General features: G+C 34.7%; 2 protein-coding genes and 1 long non-coding RNA gene across 6 annotated transcripts; 1 reads left to right on the top strand and 2 right to left on the bottom strand.

The window, feature by feature from the left end:
• Positions 1-2,013: 2,013 nt before the first annotated feature.
• Positions 2,014-4,786, top strand: LOC107905591 (uncharacterized). The gene is made up of 2 exons (XM_016832284.2): positions 2,014-3,405; positions 3,948-4,786. The coding sequence occupies exons 1-2, from the start codon at positions 2,499-2,501 to the stop codon at positions 4,445-4,447; spliced, it is 1,407 nt and encodes a 468-aa protein (XP_016687773.1). The 5' UTR covers positions 2,014-2,498; the 3' UTR covers positions 4,448-4,786.
• A 1,322-nt stretch (positions 4,787-6,108) lies between these two features.
• LOC107905593 (SUMO-conjugating enzyme SCE1) lies at positions 6,109-7,869 on the bottom strand. 2 transcript variants are annotated; one of them, XM_016832286.2, is made up of 5 exons: positions 7,667-7,860; positions 7,472-7,555; positions 6,714-6,866; positions 6,523-6,636; positions 6,109-6,391 (listed from the first exon to the last, which is right to left on the bottom strand). In XM_016832286.2, the coding sequence occupies exons 1-5, from the start codon at positions 7,733-7,735 to the stop codon at positions 6,329-6,331; spliced, it is 483 nt and encodes a 160-aa protein (XP_016687775.1). In that variant the 5' UTR covers positions 7,736-7,860; the 3' UTR covers positions 6,109-6,328. The 2 variants fall into 2 exon arrangements, with proteins under 2 accessions (XP_016687775.1, XP_016687776.1); XM_016832287.2 differs by lacking the exon at positions 7,472-7,555 and having other exon boundaries at positions 7,667-7,869.
• A 3,078-nt stretch (positions 7,870-10,947) lies between these two features.
• On the bottom strand, positions 10,948-16,214 carry LOC121217804 (uncharacterized). 3 transcript variants are annotated; one of them, XR_005914014.1, is made up of 4 exons: positions 15,990-16,214; positions 15,032-15,912; positions 14,270-14,356; positions 10,948-14,066 (listed from the first exon to the last, which is right to left on the bottom strand). It is a non-coding gene; the product is annotated as an uncharacterized lncRNA (long non-coding RNA). The 3 variants fall into 3 exon arrangements; XR_005914013.1 differs by having other exon boundaries at positions 10,948-12,730; positions 12,833-14,066; positions 14,270-15,912; positions 15,990-16,206; XR_005914012.1 differs by having other exon boundaries at positions 14,270-15,912; positions 15,990-16,206.
• Between the last annotated feature and the right edge of the window lie 434 nt (positions 16,215-16,648).

The raw sequence follows: 16,648 nt of genomic DNA on the forward strand, positions 1-16,648 counted from the left end.
TGTGACTATCCCTCCTAATAATATTGTCTGTAAAGTTGGATCATGCATTTTCTTTTATTCCCTTGGGAATGCAATGTACTATCTACACTCAACACTTGTTGATTTTCTTAGTCAATATTGTTCATATTGCAATAATATTAAAATTGTAGGTTCAGTTCAAGGATATTTAAATGTGTAATATATATATATATATATAAACTATAGGAATTTGAGGTTATAGAAACAGAAAATAAAATTTATGTGGCACAGTTTATAAGTTGTCATTTGACACATTAATAGGATGACAATTGTAATTAATGATTTCATTAAAAAAAATTATAGGTTACCATAAAGGCAAGTTTTCATATTGAAATAGAAAATTTTAGTCTAATATTATAATATTTATTAAAATAAAAGGTAAAAAAAGAAGAAGAAAGATTAAGCCACAGTAATCGAAGATTACATAAATTTTCATAAAGATCGTGCGAGTTTATTTTACAATGTTTGTTTCAATCATTGTTTAAAGTAGAGCAAAGGTAAATATAATATTAATAAAATTAAAATTAACATAAATTAATTTAACTATAACTTATAAAAATATTAATAACATTTTTTAAATTACAATAAATTAATATTAATATTCAAGCCATAACGATGTTCTATATTTTTTTTAATATTAAACAAAGTTAACATAACTAATTCTAAATTTGTTATATATTTTTGAAAATATTTTGAATTACATTAATTTCTCCAATTTTTAGGAAATTAATTAACGATGTTAAATAAAAAAACATACACAATTGACTCATGCAATGCACGAAAGTACAAATTAATATCCTCTAATTTAAATAAAAAACATAAAATAAAATTATAAAATGATTAAATATATCAAAATTTTAAATAAAAATAATAATACAATATTAAATGTATAATGTTAAAAATAATAAAATATTTCTTGCTTAATAGTAAGACAGACATTTTGAAAGTTTAGAGATTTTAAATTTGAATTCCATCTTGTAAGTCTTAGTTTATTAAATTTGTTTTTTTTTTTGAAGTTATAACAATTTTAGTAAAATCAATCATTATAAATATTAAATTGAATAATTAAGTAATCAAAATAAATTTAAAAATAAAATTCCAATCTAAAATATCTAAGATTTCCAAAATTTCAAACTTACCATTAAACTTGAAGGGAGAGTAAAAATGATACATCTATAATGGTGGGTAAATGAATGAGCTGTGATTTAATTCATTTCTGATTTTGGTGGTTACAACATTGCAGTCCACTATAAAAAGGCCTTTGTGTTTGGTTAATGGTTACCCAAAATAAATGATATTAAAATCTTGTTTTTCTATTGAAATATGATAAGTACAAAAGGGTCAACATAGATTTTCTTTTTCATTTTGCTTCAAAAGGTAAGGGGAAAAAAACAGTTGGTATTTTAATGGTTTTCCAGGAAAATGGAGGCCTCCCACTACTTTGCAAAATGAAACATATTTAATTTGGCTGGCAAAATGACAGGGAAATCACACAAAATCAGAATCCCATTTAAACATTCCCCAAAATACTCATTATTAATTAATTACATATATTGACACCTAATATGCCTACCTCATTTAAAAAAAAGATTGGCCCTCAAACATATAATCCTATACATGTCCCCACCATCGAAATAGCCTTTTGTTTTCCATGGCCAGAGATGATGCCTTAAATGAGACAAATATTCAATGTGCAAGTGTCATGTATTTTCTCTCTCAGGACCATATACATACATACATTTTTGTTAATTGGATAATATTATTTCATTTGTACATGAGATAGAGTGCTTTTTTGAGGTGATAAAATGTCATGTGTAAATGATAATATAAGAATTTTCTAATGAATTTAGACTCTCCAATTTTAATAGGTTCTCCAAAGATCCATATTATAGAACAGATTTTACATGGCATTAACAGTCACTCGACAAGTAGGTACAATAAAAGCCATGCTCCTTATTTTCTTGGCCACTTCGTCCTTACAATATTCCCCGCTTTGGCGTTTGCTCGACTCCCGAATGCTTAATTGTCTCCTATAGGAAAAGTTTTGAGACTTTCAATGGTTGGTTTTCTAGAAGGGGTTTACAGTTTTACTGACGTCGAAACAAGCAATAAACACACCCCTTCTTTCTCTCTCCTTTGAAAACACAAAATGAAAATGAATTAATAAACGCGTTTTTTAATGAAGAAGGATTGTCGGTTCATATTAATTAAAGAATGGACCATAAATAAAGGAAAAATAAAAAAACGTTAATTGCCCATATCCCCTCCTCCCCACGAAATGGTTCCCTCTTTACTACTATACCATTTTTGCTTATTACCATTGCCTCCTGCCTTTCTTGAACCAGTCTTGGTCCACTCTTTCCTTTCCTTGACGTTTCTTTTATTCTTTTACTTGTTTCTTCATCACCCTTTTCTTCTCAGGAAAAAAAAGGGAGAAACTTTGTTCATTTGTAAACAGGTTGAGGAAATACTACAGAGAGATGCCTGAATGGGTTCAAATAGCGGTAGCAGCGGTGGGCGTCGGAATCCTTTTGATGCTTTTGGTTGTGTTTATACTTCGGTGTTGTTACCGTAAAGATAATATTGACGACAACAGGGCTGTTGTTGGGACTGGAAATTTGCAAGACGGGATTTCTAGACTTCACCAGCCGAGTCTGCATCATCATCATCAGGTTGATTTAGATATCAAGAGAAGAGGGAATTACTATGTTTTCCGACGTGGGGTTTCGGCAAAACCTTTGTTCAATTGGGCTGATCATCCATCTCTCATCACCGATGCAGTTGAAAACGGATGGTCTCGTTTTGGCTTCACAAGATACACGTCGTCTCCATCTACGAGGTCTAGCCTGTTGGGATTATGTGCAGCCGGTGACCATGGAAGAGGGAACGATGTAGAGGTGAACTGGGAAGTATGCCAAGGATCGGTAGATTTCATGCAGAAGATTAGGCTAAATTCCGGATCAAAGAAAGGGACTTTAAGCCATCATTCTATGGAGGCAGCATCTGTTATTAGAACAGCTTTGCCTTTGCCAGGGCCTCCTTTGGGGAACTCTGCCTTCCCTCAAGAGGCCTATTTCGAGATCACGATTTTATACTGTCCTGGAGATAATCGTGAGTCAAGCGGCAAACTAAGCGAAGGTGAGAAGACAAAACTCATCCAAGAAAACTCGAACTCGAAAGCAAGTTCAGAATCTTTGGTCCATGCTATTGGCGGTCATGATTTTAACACGATTGACGAATTAAAGCTTGCTACTATAGATGATGGGAAAGGTGAAGCAGTAATGTTATCAGTGGGACTAACTGCAGGAGACTCTCTTCCTTTGAAGCTTCCTGGTAGTTATCCAGGATCCATTGGTTTCAATTCGGATGGTTCTGTCTATCTAGATGGTAACTCATTTTTTTTAATTTTCAATAAATTTTATATATGAGAAACCCATTTTTTTTAAAAAGATTAATGGAGATTAAACACACTCCATTTACAGATAAAATAGTACAGAAGCTAGCCTTTGTGTTTATCAATAGAAAGAAAAGTGTCAACTCTCCACCAATGAACAAATCTCTCAACTAAAAGGTCTCCAAAATTAGCCTGACCCTGAAGTAGTTGAGAGAAAGGCCCACTGCCACATGGTCATCATTTATGTATAGAGAAGTATTATTTTATTATTTAGGCTAAAGACCACTGAATTAGTTAATGGTGTCACCCTTCACAGTATCTGGAGTAGGTGTAAGCTATTGACCCCAAAAGATGCATCATTTTCCTCTAATTTATTGCTGTATTATCTGTAACTACAAAACTTTAGGCTAAGCAGTTCAACTTTCTTAGTCACATGCCACTTCTTCATTAAGCTTTTATTATTATTACTATTTTTTAATTTTTATTTCTGATGAGCACCTGAACTGAACTGATGCTATTTTTTCTCATATTCCAGGGATTAAACTAGTGTTTGAATCAGAGAAAGAAGAGTGGGGGAAAACAGAGAAGGTGATAGGTTGCGGGTTCGATCCTAGGCAAAAGAAAGTGTATTTCACATTAGATTCGGAGCTGGTACGTGTAATAAATTGCAAGACTGAGGAATTTGGATCACCCCTTTATCCAACTCTTGCTGCAAACGATGATGTTCTGGTCCTTGTTAATTTCGGACAAAGTGCCTTCGCATATGGCCCCGCAAATGGACAACGGACACCAAATCCATGCTTCATTGGCCCTCTCGTAAACTCCCCTGCCGCTGCTCTCGGCTATGAAGACAGCAAAGAACTGTTTTCGATGGGAAGAATTGATTCCCAATGGTTTAACAGAAGCACAACAAAAGGCAGCCACAACAATGGAACTAACTACTATTCAACGTCGGAATTCGATGAGGAATCTGAGGCCGATTTATTCGAAATCATCTTGGACAGTAATGGAAGATCCCCCAACTCGGTTTTGTAGCCTACAAGACTGACAATTTTGTTTCTCCAAGTTGTCTGGTTTAGGCGTTGAATCAAGTGTTTCTCGTGAGAGTGACATCGTTTGCCATTGGAAGGATTAGAGTTTCAATAGGAGGTTGATTTATTTTAACTTGAATGGTTGAACCTCTGCAATATTTTTAGCAGCTTGTTCATCTTCGAAGATACAGATACATGAAACTATATGAGGAATTGGGTGCCGAAAATAATTTTAAAAATTTACAATGTTGACTGACAATTGGGCTTTTGCCATGTATGTTGCCTTCTCAACTATATGTAATTTACACTGTATAGAATCAAATAACACTTGATCCTTTCGAAACGGTTTTGCCTTTTGGTTTAGACAAAAAAACCTAACGTACGCTATCGTTTAACAGTTGAATTATCAAAATCAAGACCACCAGGAAAAAAGTCAAAAGAAGAACAAAGATAGAAAAAGGGAAGGAAGAAAACAAAGAAAGACCCTGTAATAGAAAAGACAAAAAGGTGAGATGCCAAATGCCAAATCTTAGTCACCATTCAATATGCTTAAAAAAAGGGTGGGGGGATGTTGAATATATATTTGTCAATCGATTGGATTCAGCAACAAAAACAAGTGTCGACAGTCGCGTCAAGTTTTTGTTGGTGTAGGGGTCAATTTTCTAGATTAGATGCTTCCCAATGCGATCGTTGGAAATGCTTCTAACTTGATGCTCCCAATCGCAAAATTCCCAAATCCTAACAAAATTAGTGTTAGATACAATTTCATGCAGTTTTAATATTATGACGTGTATAAATGGTTGGTAATCGAACAAAACCTTGGTGTGAAGGATTGCACATCAATTACGGTCCTTCACACCAAGTCATGGAATCCTCAAATAGATAATAATATCAACAAGTTGAGAAAAGTCTGCACATAAAAAAGTTATTGACATCAAAGGTTGCTTGGTGGAGAATGTCAAAACACACCATTCACACTATCATTGTTTGAAAATTAAGTCTAAGCCAGCAATATTTGGCTGCTGAATATTTTATGTATTGAGACAAACAAAGCAAAGTAACTTTAGATTAAAATTTGGAACGCTGCACGTTTTACTGCTTTCTTCTAGAACTTGAAATGTAAGACCATGGTCAATGAATTTTATGTTGGAATTGTCATAGTAAAAAGAATCGTGCTACAGAATTTTTAGATCAAAATACTAAAATCAAAATTACTGTGTTTGACTTGGGATACATATCTATAAGCATAATATTTGCCACGGACATGAATTGAAGGAAACATACCGGGGTTGACTTGAATGATAGGACTAGGATTAAGGTACCGACTATCTTTATGATTAACTTGATTCATGGGACACTCTTATAATATATTGAATTCCTTTTCTGACCCATCAAAAAAAAGCCATCAATACATAAATCAAGCAAAATTTGCATCAGCTCAATTCTACTTATTGCCTCTTTATTTTTCCTTCCTTGCTTCTACCGTGCCTTTTTTCTTATTAGACACTAATCTATAAATATAAACAAATAAACAATAAAAAAAGTGGATGAATCTCTTATTAGACACTTGTCATTCTCAACATTGGGTGCATCAAGCTCCTGTTAGATCAAATACAAAGGCTGAAAAGGTGTGGCTCAGGATCAAAGTCGAGGGGCATTTGCTTATTATAAAAGCAAACATTAATTGCCATTTAAAATATGGAAGACATTTTCAGCTTGGATTTGTTAGGTAGAAAAGCATGGATCTAATTTCAATAATGTAATGCATACATCACACTGTCTGTAAATTAGTCATAGCCTGGATTGTCGATAAAATTATAGGTAACAAAAGTGAAGTCGAAAAAGCAATATGAGTTATAACAGTTCAATCAGATCTAGCATGTAACTAGAGAGACGGTGGATATTGCAGGACTTGCTGTTGAACTCTTTTCCGGTACAAATCTGGGTTCTGTATTAGCCAAAGGTAGCAGGTCAGTACAACGAAAACAAAACTATATAACATGCTACCAGCAGCAACAGAAATGATTAAAGTGTAAACTTTTGTTGTTTTTTTTCCTTTAAAAGGGTGATGCTACTTACAGATACGTAAACCCGATATCCCTCTGTTTGTGCATAGTCGCTAGCATTAGGTTGATCAAGCAAATCTTGAATGCCCACAAGGATTTGCGTCACTGTAATTGAGGGTCTCCACCCCTTGGGGAGGAAGACAAGGTTTTGCTTTAGCAAAATAACATGCATTTTAAATCAGAGGTTGGTGTCAAGTTACTTACATGGCGCTCGCTGAGGATAGATAAGCACACATTTCCTGAAGGATAAACATTAGGGTGGAAGAAACCATTTGGAAACTTGCATATAGGGGGTTTGCTAGGGTAGTCCTCACTGAAGTTGATAGTAAGAGGAAAGTAGCCACCTTCCCAATCAGTCTGAAAAGTTCAAAAAAGAAAAAGAAAAAAGGAACATGAATGGACTATATATAAGCTGTTAATGGATAAAAGAGCAGTTTAAAAGTTAACTTGATGAGATTTTGTTTTTTGGAAACAGTGAGTTGTTCTAACTATGATAAAAATGTTGAAAAGTAAACAAGAGAATCCATTAGTGCAAAATATTTAACTACTTCCAAGCCATGTAAATTCTCTTTCAATGTGTTCTTAGTTAAGTTGAAGCATCTAGTTATTCCTCAGTAGCTATATCTAATGTATTGGCTAGTCTTCCAGTGCAGAATATACATGTTTTAATGCAAAAAGCGATCAAAACCACACAACCCTTGATCAAGAGGGAAAAAAGAAGAAGAAAACAGGGGCAGAAATTATTTATACAAAGATTTACACTGCGTGTACTTCAATCAGATATTTGAACATTGTGATTAACTAATAATTGATCATATAAATTTCAGTTCAAATAAATCGCAGGCTTACATACAACATAAGAAAACAAAACGTCAAAAGCCAACAATCGAAAACTTCAAAAGTCTAAACTTTGCTTAATAGAAAAGAGAGAGAATTTTGTAGTTTAAAAAGTAAAGACTGACCCCTATTTTGCCGGGAATAACACAATGCCAAACCAACAAATTAACAGACCCATCTGGCGCTGACATAGGCTTAGCCACAAAACCCTTCAGAATCACCACCAACAAAAAAAAAACAATAATATAGGGAAAAAAAAGAGTGAAAGCGACGATATAGAAAAAAAAAAAAAGAGTGAGAGAAGGGAATAATGTTGATACATGGGGATGATTTTTGCGCCAGGCTTTTCGTTCCTCCGCAAGACGGCTACGCGCGATACCGTCGGACATGATCTTTTAGGGGGGGGACTGTTACTTTGTTTCTTTGTGTTACTTGAGACTTTTAAGAAGATCTGCGTCTTGTCCAGCAATCTATCTCTATACAAATTTTTGTTGGATGTAGAGATTGGACTGAATTTGGTCTTTTAAAGCTGACTTGTGAGTTGTGACCCTCTATTTCCCTAACCGACCCTTTTTTGTTTAAGGTAATTAATACGAAAAAAAATAAATTATGATGTAAGTTATAATATTTGTATTGGCAGGGGTTTTGAGATTTAATTAACGATTAATAATAAAATTTTTCGGTACAATCATAATTTTTTATACAATTATCAATTAACGGTGTTCAAACGATTAACTGAATCAAATTAATATTAATTGAATTAATTAAATTTTTTAATCTTTTAACCGTTGATTGAGTCGAAATTTTTCAATAAAAATTAACCGAATCGAAATATTTTGGTTAATTCGGTCGGTTAATCGAATTAACCAAAATTTATTTATTTTTATTAAAAGAAATATAAAACATATAAAAAATAAATTGATAATGTTCATTTGACCAAATTAGTAATAGCTTAATACATTTAATTTATAATATCATTTATTAAGTTCGGTTAATTAAATTAATTATCCAAATTTAAACTGAATTAATCGTTAATCGAAATTTTAAAAGGATTTTAACCGACTTTCGACTAAACTAGATCGGTTAATCGATTAACCGAATTAAATTGATTCGATGAATTAATTAAATTTTAACCGAAGTTTGAATCCCTACTATTAATAATAATTTAATATACTTGTATGTACGAGGTTTGAATGAAAAACACATTAAAATCCAAGTGACTTTTTAGCTTTCCCTTTAATTTGATTATGCTCGGTTTGTCCTATCTCAAATTCTCGCTATTTTATATTTTATATAAAATAATTAATATATTAGGTTAAGAAATGTTATACTGAGTATACACATTAATTTTATAAATTTATAATCTCAATAGCTATAATTTATAAAATTTTAAACTAGTAAAGGTAAAATTGTATTTTGACTTTAAAAAAAATTAAAAAATAATTTAATCATTTAAAAATTATAAAGATATAGACTATTAAAATGCTGAAATAAAAAAAAAGTGAAAATACATTTTTACTATGTAAAAAATACAATTTAATTCCGCTAAAAAAATTTCTGACTTTGCCCATGTATAATGCCATACAAAAATTTTAATTTTGTGCGATTTAATAAATGAAAATTTGATTTTATTCCAATTCAATAAATCAGTAACATCATTTTACGTTGATATATTACATACATGAATAATTATATTGATTTAATGTGAAAATAAATGTATGTATTTATTTAAACGTGTATAAATATATTAAAATCAAAATTTTATGTATACATATGAACTGCCATTCAAGTTTTAAGTGTATAATTACATCAAATCAAAGTTCATGTATCAAATTATACATTAAACTAAAATTGATGTATAATTTTGATATTTATTTACAACAATTGTAGCCATACACAAATTATAAGATGGGGTAATAATTCTAGGCGGGCTTGACCTGTATAAAATTTTCTAAAGCATGGACGGCCGATCTCCTGTTCCCCAGCCGAGGGTGTAATTGCTTTAAGGGCCCGTTTTAGCCGGGCCTTATGGAACAACCCAATCTTTATTTATTTTCCGGTATGTTTTTCCCAGAAAATAATAATTTTGATAAACATAAAAGGAAAATTTAGATTCATTCAATTCCAACTTTTTGGATAATTGACAGATGAAAGAATGCTAAAAGTTTGGTGTTAATGGATAAGCATGATCCCTTTTCTACTAGACAAATCAAAACTTATTTCCCAATTAAATCATTGTAGTAACATTATTATCAATATTTTCATTGTAAAAAGCTGTTTAGTTGAACCCAGCTCATTTTCAAGCCCAAGAAAAGAAAAACACTCAGAGATGAATAGAGAAGATAAGAGAGAAAATAGGGCTGCCCCTCAGTCTGGCTGGAAAAACTGTCTACTTTGTAATGAATCTTGGCAGAGCCAATCATCAATGCATTTGATTGTGATTTATGACTAGATATTAACAAATGGAGCATCTTTCTGAAGATGAATATACCCCTCCAGAGGCCCAAAACCCCACAATCTAATTGCAAAACATTGAAGGCATGCATGCGCATGATGAAGTCCTAGACCCTGCACATGTTTCTGTCTCCAACACATTGAAAATAATAAAAACAAAAACAAGAAAGCTTTTTAATTTCATCATCGAAGTGTTTTTACAATACGAGAGCACAACAAAGATCTTTAGCATTAGTTTTGGTGTTTTATTAGGGACAAAAATCATGATGGAGTGGACAAGAAAAACCAAAAAAGAAAAAAAAGAAACACAATTTAGATTTGATTATTGGCTTTCTGGTTGACACTAGTGTCTTGACTGTAATAATTATGCCCTCAAGAATCATAACTTTTCTATGAAACCTTAGATCATGTTAAAAGTGTACTTGGAATATTTAAAACCTAGTGCACTGATTAGCAAAAAAAAAAAAAACTAAGTGATTAGACAGTAGGAGGATAGTCCAAATTAGGTTAATGACTGTGTTAATGATTCTAGTTCATAAAGGGTAAAGATTTATAGAGTTTGCTTGTGAGAATGATAGAATGAAAGGAGACAGAAAGATTGGTGCTTAGATAAAAAAAAAAGGAAAAGGAAAATATAAAGTAAAAGCTTGAGAATAATTTTTTAGTGATGTAAAGGAGGTGGGAGCATGTGATGCAAAGCTCCACATGAGGTAGAATGAAAAGAAATTAAAAAGAAAAAAAAGAAGTTGATGCTGGAGACTGGAGAAGGGTGGGACTTGGAAGTGTGGGACTTAAAGAATAATGAATGCTATCCGCACAATTGCAGCTATCTAGCTAAGCATTCCTGAAATTAGTTATTAAATAATGAAGTTTTTTTTTTTCATTTTTTCAAAGGATAAACATTTGTGAGAACTTACATAGTTGGAAGCAGATTGGAAGGACCAATTAGTACCGATTCTATTATTTCATGGATAGTTGGTGTAAATGTAATTATTCATTATATTATTATAAGTAGAATAAAGGCAAAGAAGAAAACAAATGCAAGATTTGTGTCCTTTTTGGATGTTGCTGGTGTTCATTGGTTGTATGAAATTTTCTCTATGTTAGATACTATGCAAAATATGTATGAACAGAAAGATAAACTATAGTGTAATTCTTTAATCAATATTCCCTCTCTTGAATGAACATATTGATGAAGTTTATATACTCATATGAGAATAACTGCTCCTAACCAACTACTTAACAGATTTGATAACAGACTAACAATCTTAACAATCTTTATACTATTGTTTAACATTCACTCAGCTTCTCAATAGGTATGACCCGAAGTAAACTTCGAAAACGAGTAAACAAAGAGACAGATAATGGTTTAGTAAGAATATCGGCAATTTGATCACAGGTTGGCACTTCACCGACAACAAGAGACCCATTAGCCACCTTTTCACAGACAAAAAACAAGTCAAGTTCAACATGTTTGAATTTGGAGTGTAAGACTGGATTAGCTATAACAACGACCGCACTTGAATTATCACACCAAACTGTAGGAGGATCAGCAGAACTGATTTGTAACTCTGTTAACAGAGATATTAACCACGCAATATCACTAGAAGCTGCAGCTAGACTTCTATACTCAGCCTCTGCTGTGGACCGAGCATAACTTGTTGTTTCTTAGAACACCACGAAACAGATGTATAACCAAAGTAGACATAAAACCTTGTAGTAGACTGGCAATCATCAAAATCAAGACCCCAATTGGCATCAGCATATCCAACCAAAGATAGTCTGTCGGATCGTCGAAAAACCAGCCCATGAGTGATAGTACCATGTAAATATCTCAAGATGCGTTTTAAGGCTATCAAATGAACCGTAATAGGGGCATGAATGAATTGACAGACACGATTTACAGCATAGGTAATATCCGGTCGAGTTAGAACCACATACTGAAGAGCACCATCTAGACTTTTGTATTTAGTAGGATTAACAAGTCGGTTGCCGTCATCTTTAGACAAAGTCGATGAATTAACCATTGGCGTATGAACACTCTTTGTCTTAGCCAAAGAACTCCTGTCAAGAAGGTCTTAAATGTATTTGCGCTGGCATAAATGAAGACTACCAGTGGAGGGCCTATTGGCCTCAATCCCTAAAAAATAATGAAGCTCACCTATATCCTTTAGAGAGAACTTGTTATGTAGTTGCTGAACAAAACAATTTATTTCATCGGTCGAACTGCCAGTAATAACAATATCATCCACATAGACCAAGATATAAACAGTGGACGTGGTTGAAACTTTAACAAACAGGGAGACATCAGTTTTAGATAAGACAAAACTAGTAGAGATAAGAAATTGTTTCAATGTTTCAAACCAGGCACGGGGAGCTTGTCGTAATCCGTACAAAGGGGTATTTGTCAGACGGCACACCAATGGCTCACCATTTGGTCCATATTGAACATATCCTGGAGGCTGTTGCATGAGCACTTCATCAGTCATGTCTCTATTTAAAAAAAAAAACATTGTTTACATAAACTTGATGAAGTTTCCAACCATTAGACACAGCAACAGATAAAATGGTTCAAATAGTAGTAGGTTTGACCACTGGGTTAAATGTTTCTTTGAAGTCAAACCTAGGAACCTGAGAATACCCCTTTGCTACCAACCGTGCTTTTCGACGACTAATCGACCCATCATGATTCTTATTGATTTTGAAAAGCCATTTGCACCCAATTGCTTTCCGACCAAGAGGTAGAGAAACTAGCTCTTAGGTAGAGTTGGCCATTAAAGCATCAAATTCAGCTTGAACTGTGAATTTCCACTCCGTATGAGCAAGAGCTTCCTCAACAGATCGAGGCCCAAAATTTACAACGTTGACTGACAGAGCTTTGGGCTTAAAAATTCCTACATTAGACCGAGTAACCATAGCATAAGTATTTCCTGCAGGAAGAGAAGGAATAATTAGAGACACACTAGATTAGCTGACCAGACTAGCTTCTGTAGACGAACTTGAAAGACAATGTTTCCTTATCTTATTCTCACATTCAACTGGTGAATCAACTGAGGCGGACTCACTGGGATGACACATATCTAGTAACTCAATCGTAACAGATCGATCAGAATTGTAACTTGGATCAGGAGGCAGAGGTACAGCCGGGATGGGACAGTGGTGCTGCTGGGTTCTATAGTAGACTGAACAGAAGAGGTTCGAACAACAAGAACATTTATGAGAGAACGAGAAGATGACTAAACAGTGGCCAAGGCAGATGAATGAAATAGAAACCGACGTTCATCAAACACAACATGACGAGAAACAACAACCTTACCCTCTGGTGTGAGACAATGATAACCCTTATACTGAGAGCTATACCCTAGAAACGTACATGGCTGTAAGCGAAAATCCAGTTTGTGTGACATAAAAAGACGTAAATACGGAAAGCAACAACAACCAAACACCCTTAAGTGATCATATGTAGGCTCACGACCATAAAGATTCTGATACGAAGACTGACCTTTCAAGACCGAAGTGGGCAGTCAATTAATAAGATGCACTACACTGCAGAATGCATAGCTCCAGTAATTTATAGGTAGATTAGCCTAGGCCAAAAGTGTAAAACCAGTCTTCACAATGTATCTATGTTTGTGTTCAGCAACACCATTTTATTTTGAAGTATGAGGCAGGAAAGACGATGAAGAATCACATGGCTTGCTAGAACTGAAGCAAAAGCACAAAACTCACCGCCCTAATCACTTTGAAATTTCTTAATAGTCTTCCCAAATTGAGTACTGACATCTTCTGAAACTAAAGAAAATATTCAACTACTTGATATTTACGTTTAATCAGATAAATCCAGGTAAACCGACTACACATATCAATAAACGAAACATAATACAAATTACCCCCACAGTCAACAAAAGTTGGTTCTCACAAATCGAAGACAACCAATTCAAACGATTCCATATATTCAGTAGTAGAGTGTGAAAAGGGCAATTTATGTGATTTCCCTTTCTGGCAAGCAACACAAACGTTATCAAGACATTTTTTATTTGAAACAATTTGACACTTGTTAAGCACAAGTTTAACAATTGCAGAAGAAGGGTGACCAAGTCTTTTATACCACAGTGAAAATACATCATCATCATCCAAACGATAATCTTCAATCCCAGTGTTGTTAATAGAGGAAATTGGATCAGAAAGGACAGACGAGTCGGCCGAAAATTGATGGAGACCATCACGAACTTGGCTCCACAGTAAAATTTCCTATGTCTAGATGTCCTTAACAATACAATAAGAGGGGTGAAATTCAAAAATTACATTGTTGTCAATAACAAATTGAGAAACATACATAAGATTTTTTCGGATACTTGGCACGCACAAAACATTAAAAAGATGTAATAACTTCTTCTTTGTTGGTAGAACAATACTCCCAAAAGATAAAATTTTAGTGGGAGCCCCATTTCCCATTAAAAGAGAAGTACCTATATGTAGAGTGGAGGCTTTTAAATCAGACACATTCTGACATACATGATGAGTGGCCCTTGAATCTGGATACCATGATAAGGTTCCTATCAGCACAGAAACACATGAATTAGTATTATCAAAGTTGGAATCATACTGTGTGGCATCCGAAAAATCAGATGCATGAAAATTAGGGATTCGAGGTAGCCCAACATAGTGTGAGGAATTAAAATCAAATACATGTGCTCGTGGTTTAGTCTGTCACGTAACTTCAGGAGCATTATTTTACATAGAGCCTTTAAGATCAACATAATTAGCATTAGGCCCAAGTGAATTGAGTCCAAATTTTCGGATAGCATTGACCTGCCCACTATTCGACCCATTATCCTGTCCACTAACAGGCCCAAGAGATTGACATGCATTCGACCCAAAGTGCTGCCCACTATTATGCCCAAGAAACTGGCCTGCATGACTCGGCCTGTGTACCACAGTAGAAGGCCCAACACGCTCAACACAGCGCTGGCCCAAATCATGCCCCACATCACTCTGCATATCATGTCTAGCATATGAACCATAAAAACCAGATGGGCCACCAATAGACCCAAACTAAGCACCATTTGATTTACTAGCAAGCCTAATTCCGTAACTAGTTTTGTTAGGGTAAAAATCCCTAGCTTGCAGCGGATAAAAATCTCGATTTTGAAAGTATGGCCAGTCTCTCCAAAAATTACCACTAGATCTAGAATCACCAAAAGAACCAGAATGACCAGAGAAGCCATCACCTTATAGCCATTGTCCATTATGCGCAGAAGAAAAAAATCGCGTCGTGGTAGAAGCATTCGGACTATTGTAGGTGCGATTGAAATGATAGAAGTAGCGCTACGCCAAATGACTGAATCTGTTACAGATTTGACACTGCATTCGTGACCAGGATCCACGCCCACGCGAACCTACTGTAGCACGCCCTCCACGCACATCGCGCGAAACTGAGTCGACCACCGCAACAACCAAAGGTGGTTCAACTAGATGGGCATGCATCGGAACCTCATGTGCCACTCACATCTGTCGACTTTCAAACTCTATGATAACGTCGACTAATCGCTAAAAGGGAAGTGGCTCCGTCGAGAATGAGGCTAAGGTCAACACTGCGTCAAAATCTGACGAGAGGCCAGCTAAAACAACTTTCACCTTTTCAGCTTCTGACATCGCTGATCCAGAAGCTGCAAGTAATGCACTAATATTTTCTATTTTTGCGATATATTCTTTTACAGTTAAATTACCCTTTTTTGTAAAGTGCATATCATGTTTAATACGGAAAATTTTCGCACCAGTTGAAGCAGCGAAAAGACGATTCGCTGTGCTCCATATTTCCCATGTAGATTTAGCAGATATAAAACATGATAAAAAAAGATGAACTAATTGTAGAAAGGATCCAAGAGGCTAACAACTTATCTTGTTAATTAAACACAAGCGCATCTAGATTTGGAGTGAGTGCTCCTTCTGGAGACGCGACGAACCTAGGTGGAGCAGACAACATGCCCTCCAAGAATCCTTGTAGCTCATATCTCTCTATTATCAACCGGATGTGTTCTGCCATTGGACAAAATTTTCTTCCTCTAGCTTCACCGTGTCATAGCGAGGGAAGGATTGAACCAGGCGTGCGCTGGAAAATATGGACTCATATGATTAGCAGAGGTAGAATCGGCTGATGGCGCCATATGCAAAAGCGGAAACACGTACCAGGACTAGGCGACTGATACCATGTTAGATACTATGCAAAATATGTATGAACAGAAAGATAAACTATAGTGTAATTCTTTAATCAGTATTCCCTTTCTTGAATGAACATATTGACGAAGTTTATATACTCATATGAGAATAACTGCTCCTAACCAACTACGTAACAGATTTAATAACAGACTAACAATCTTAACAATCTTTATACTATTGTTTAACACTCTACCCGCAAGATGGGGAACAAAACTTTTTGGTTTTGATATATAATTCTTAGGATCATCTCTTCCTTAACTGTTACTTTGCTCGCAAGAGCAGTTTGGTTTGGATCTCCTCTGGCCCTTCAAACTAAATCTTTAAAAGATATCCTTATTTCAAGATGGATTTCAGGAAAACGATATCTCTGCTGTCTTCTCAAAAAGTATATATACAACTATGTCTTGTACCCTATGGACCATTTGGAAAGCAAGAAACAACCTCATCTTCAGAGGCTCCAATCCATCCCTTTGAAGGCAATCAAAATAAGCTTAGAGGTGACTCAAACAATTCTCAACTCTTTCTCAAACAACACCCTACCCGTTCTTAATGAAAGAACTACGACCTCCTCCCTGGTGTTTACCTCCACCTCACTTCAATGGTCCCTCACCCTTTGCATTATAAAAAAC

The sequence above is a fragment of the Gossypium hirsutum genome, chromosome D05 (assembly GCF_007990345.1).
Source record: "Gossypium hirsutum isolate 1008001.06 chromosome D05, Gossypium_hirsutum_v2.1, whole genome shotgun sequence".
Classification (NCBI taxonomy): Eukaryota; Viridiplantae; Streptophyta; class Magnoliopsida; order Malvales; family Malvaceae; genus Gossypium; species Gossypium hirsutum.

Excerpts from the sequence above, each read along its gene's own strand:
- LOC107905591 (XM_016832284.2), top strand. The coding sequence starts at position 2,499 with ATGCCTGAATGGGTTCAAATAGCGGTAGCAGCGGTGGGCGTCGGAATC. Across the intron at positions 3,406-3,947 it reads TGGTTCTGTCTATCTAGATG|GGATTAAACTAGTGTTTGAA; the intron begins GTAACTCATTTT and ends CTCATATTCCAG.
- LOC107905593 (XM_016832286.2), bottom strand. The coding sequence starts at position 7,735 with ATGTCCGACGGTATCGCGCGTAGCCGTCTTGCGGAGGAACGAAAAGCC. Across the intron at positions 6,867-7,471 it reads TTATTCCCGGCAAAATAGGG|ACTGATTGGGAAGGTGGCTA; the intron begins GTCAGTCTTTAC and ends TGAACTTTTCAG. Across the intron at positions 6,392-6,522 it reads GATATCGGGTTTACGTATCT|AACCCAGATTTGTACCGGAA; the intron begins GTAAGTAGCATC and ends TGGCTAATACAG.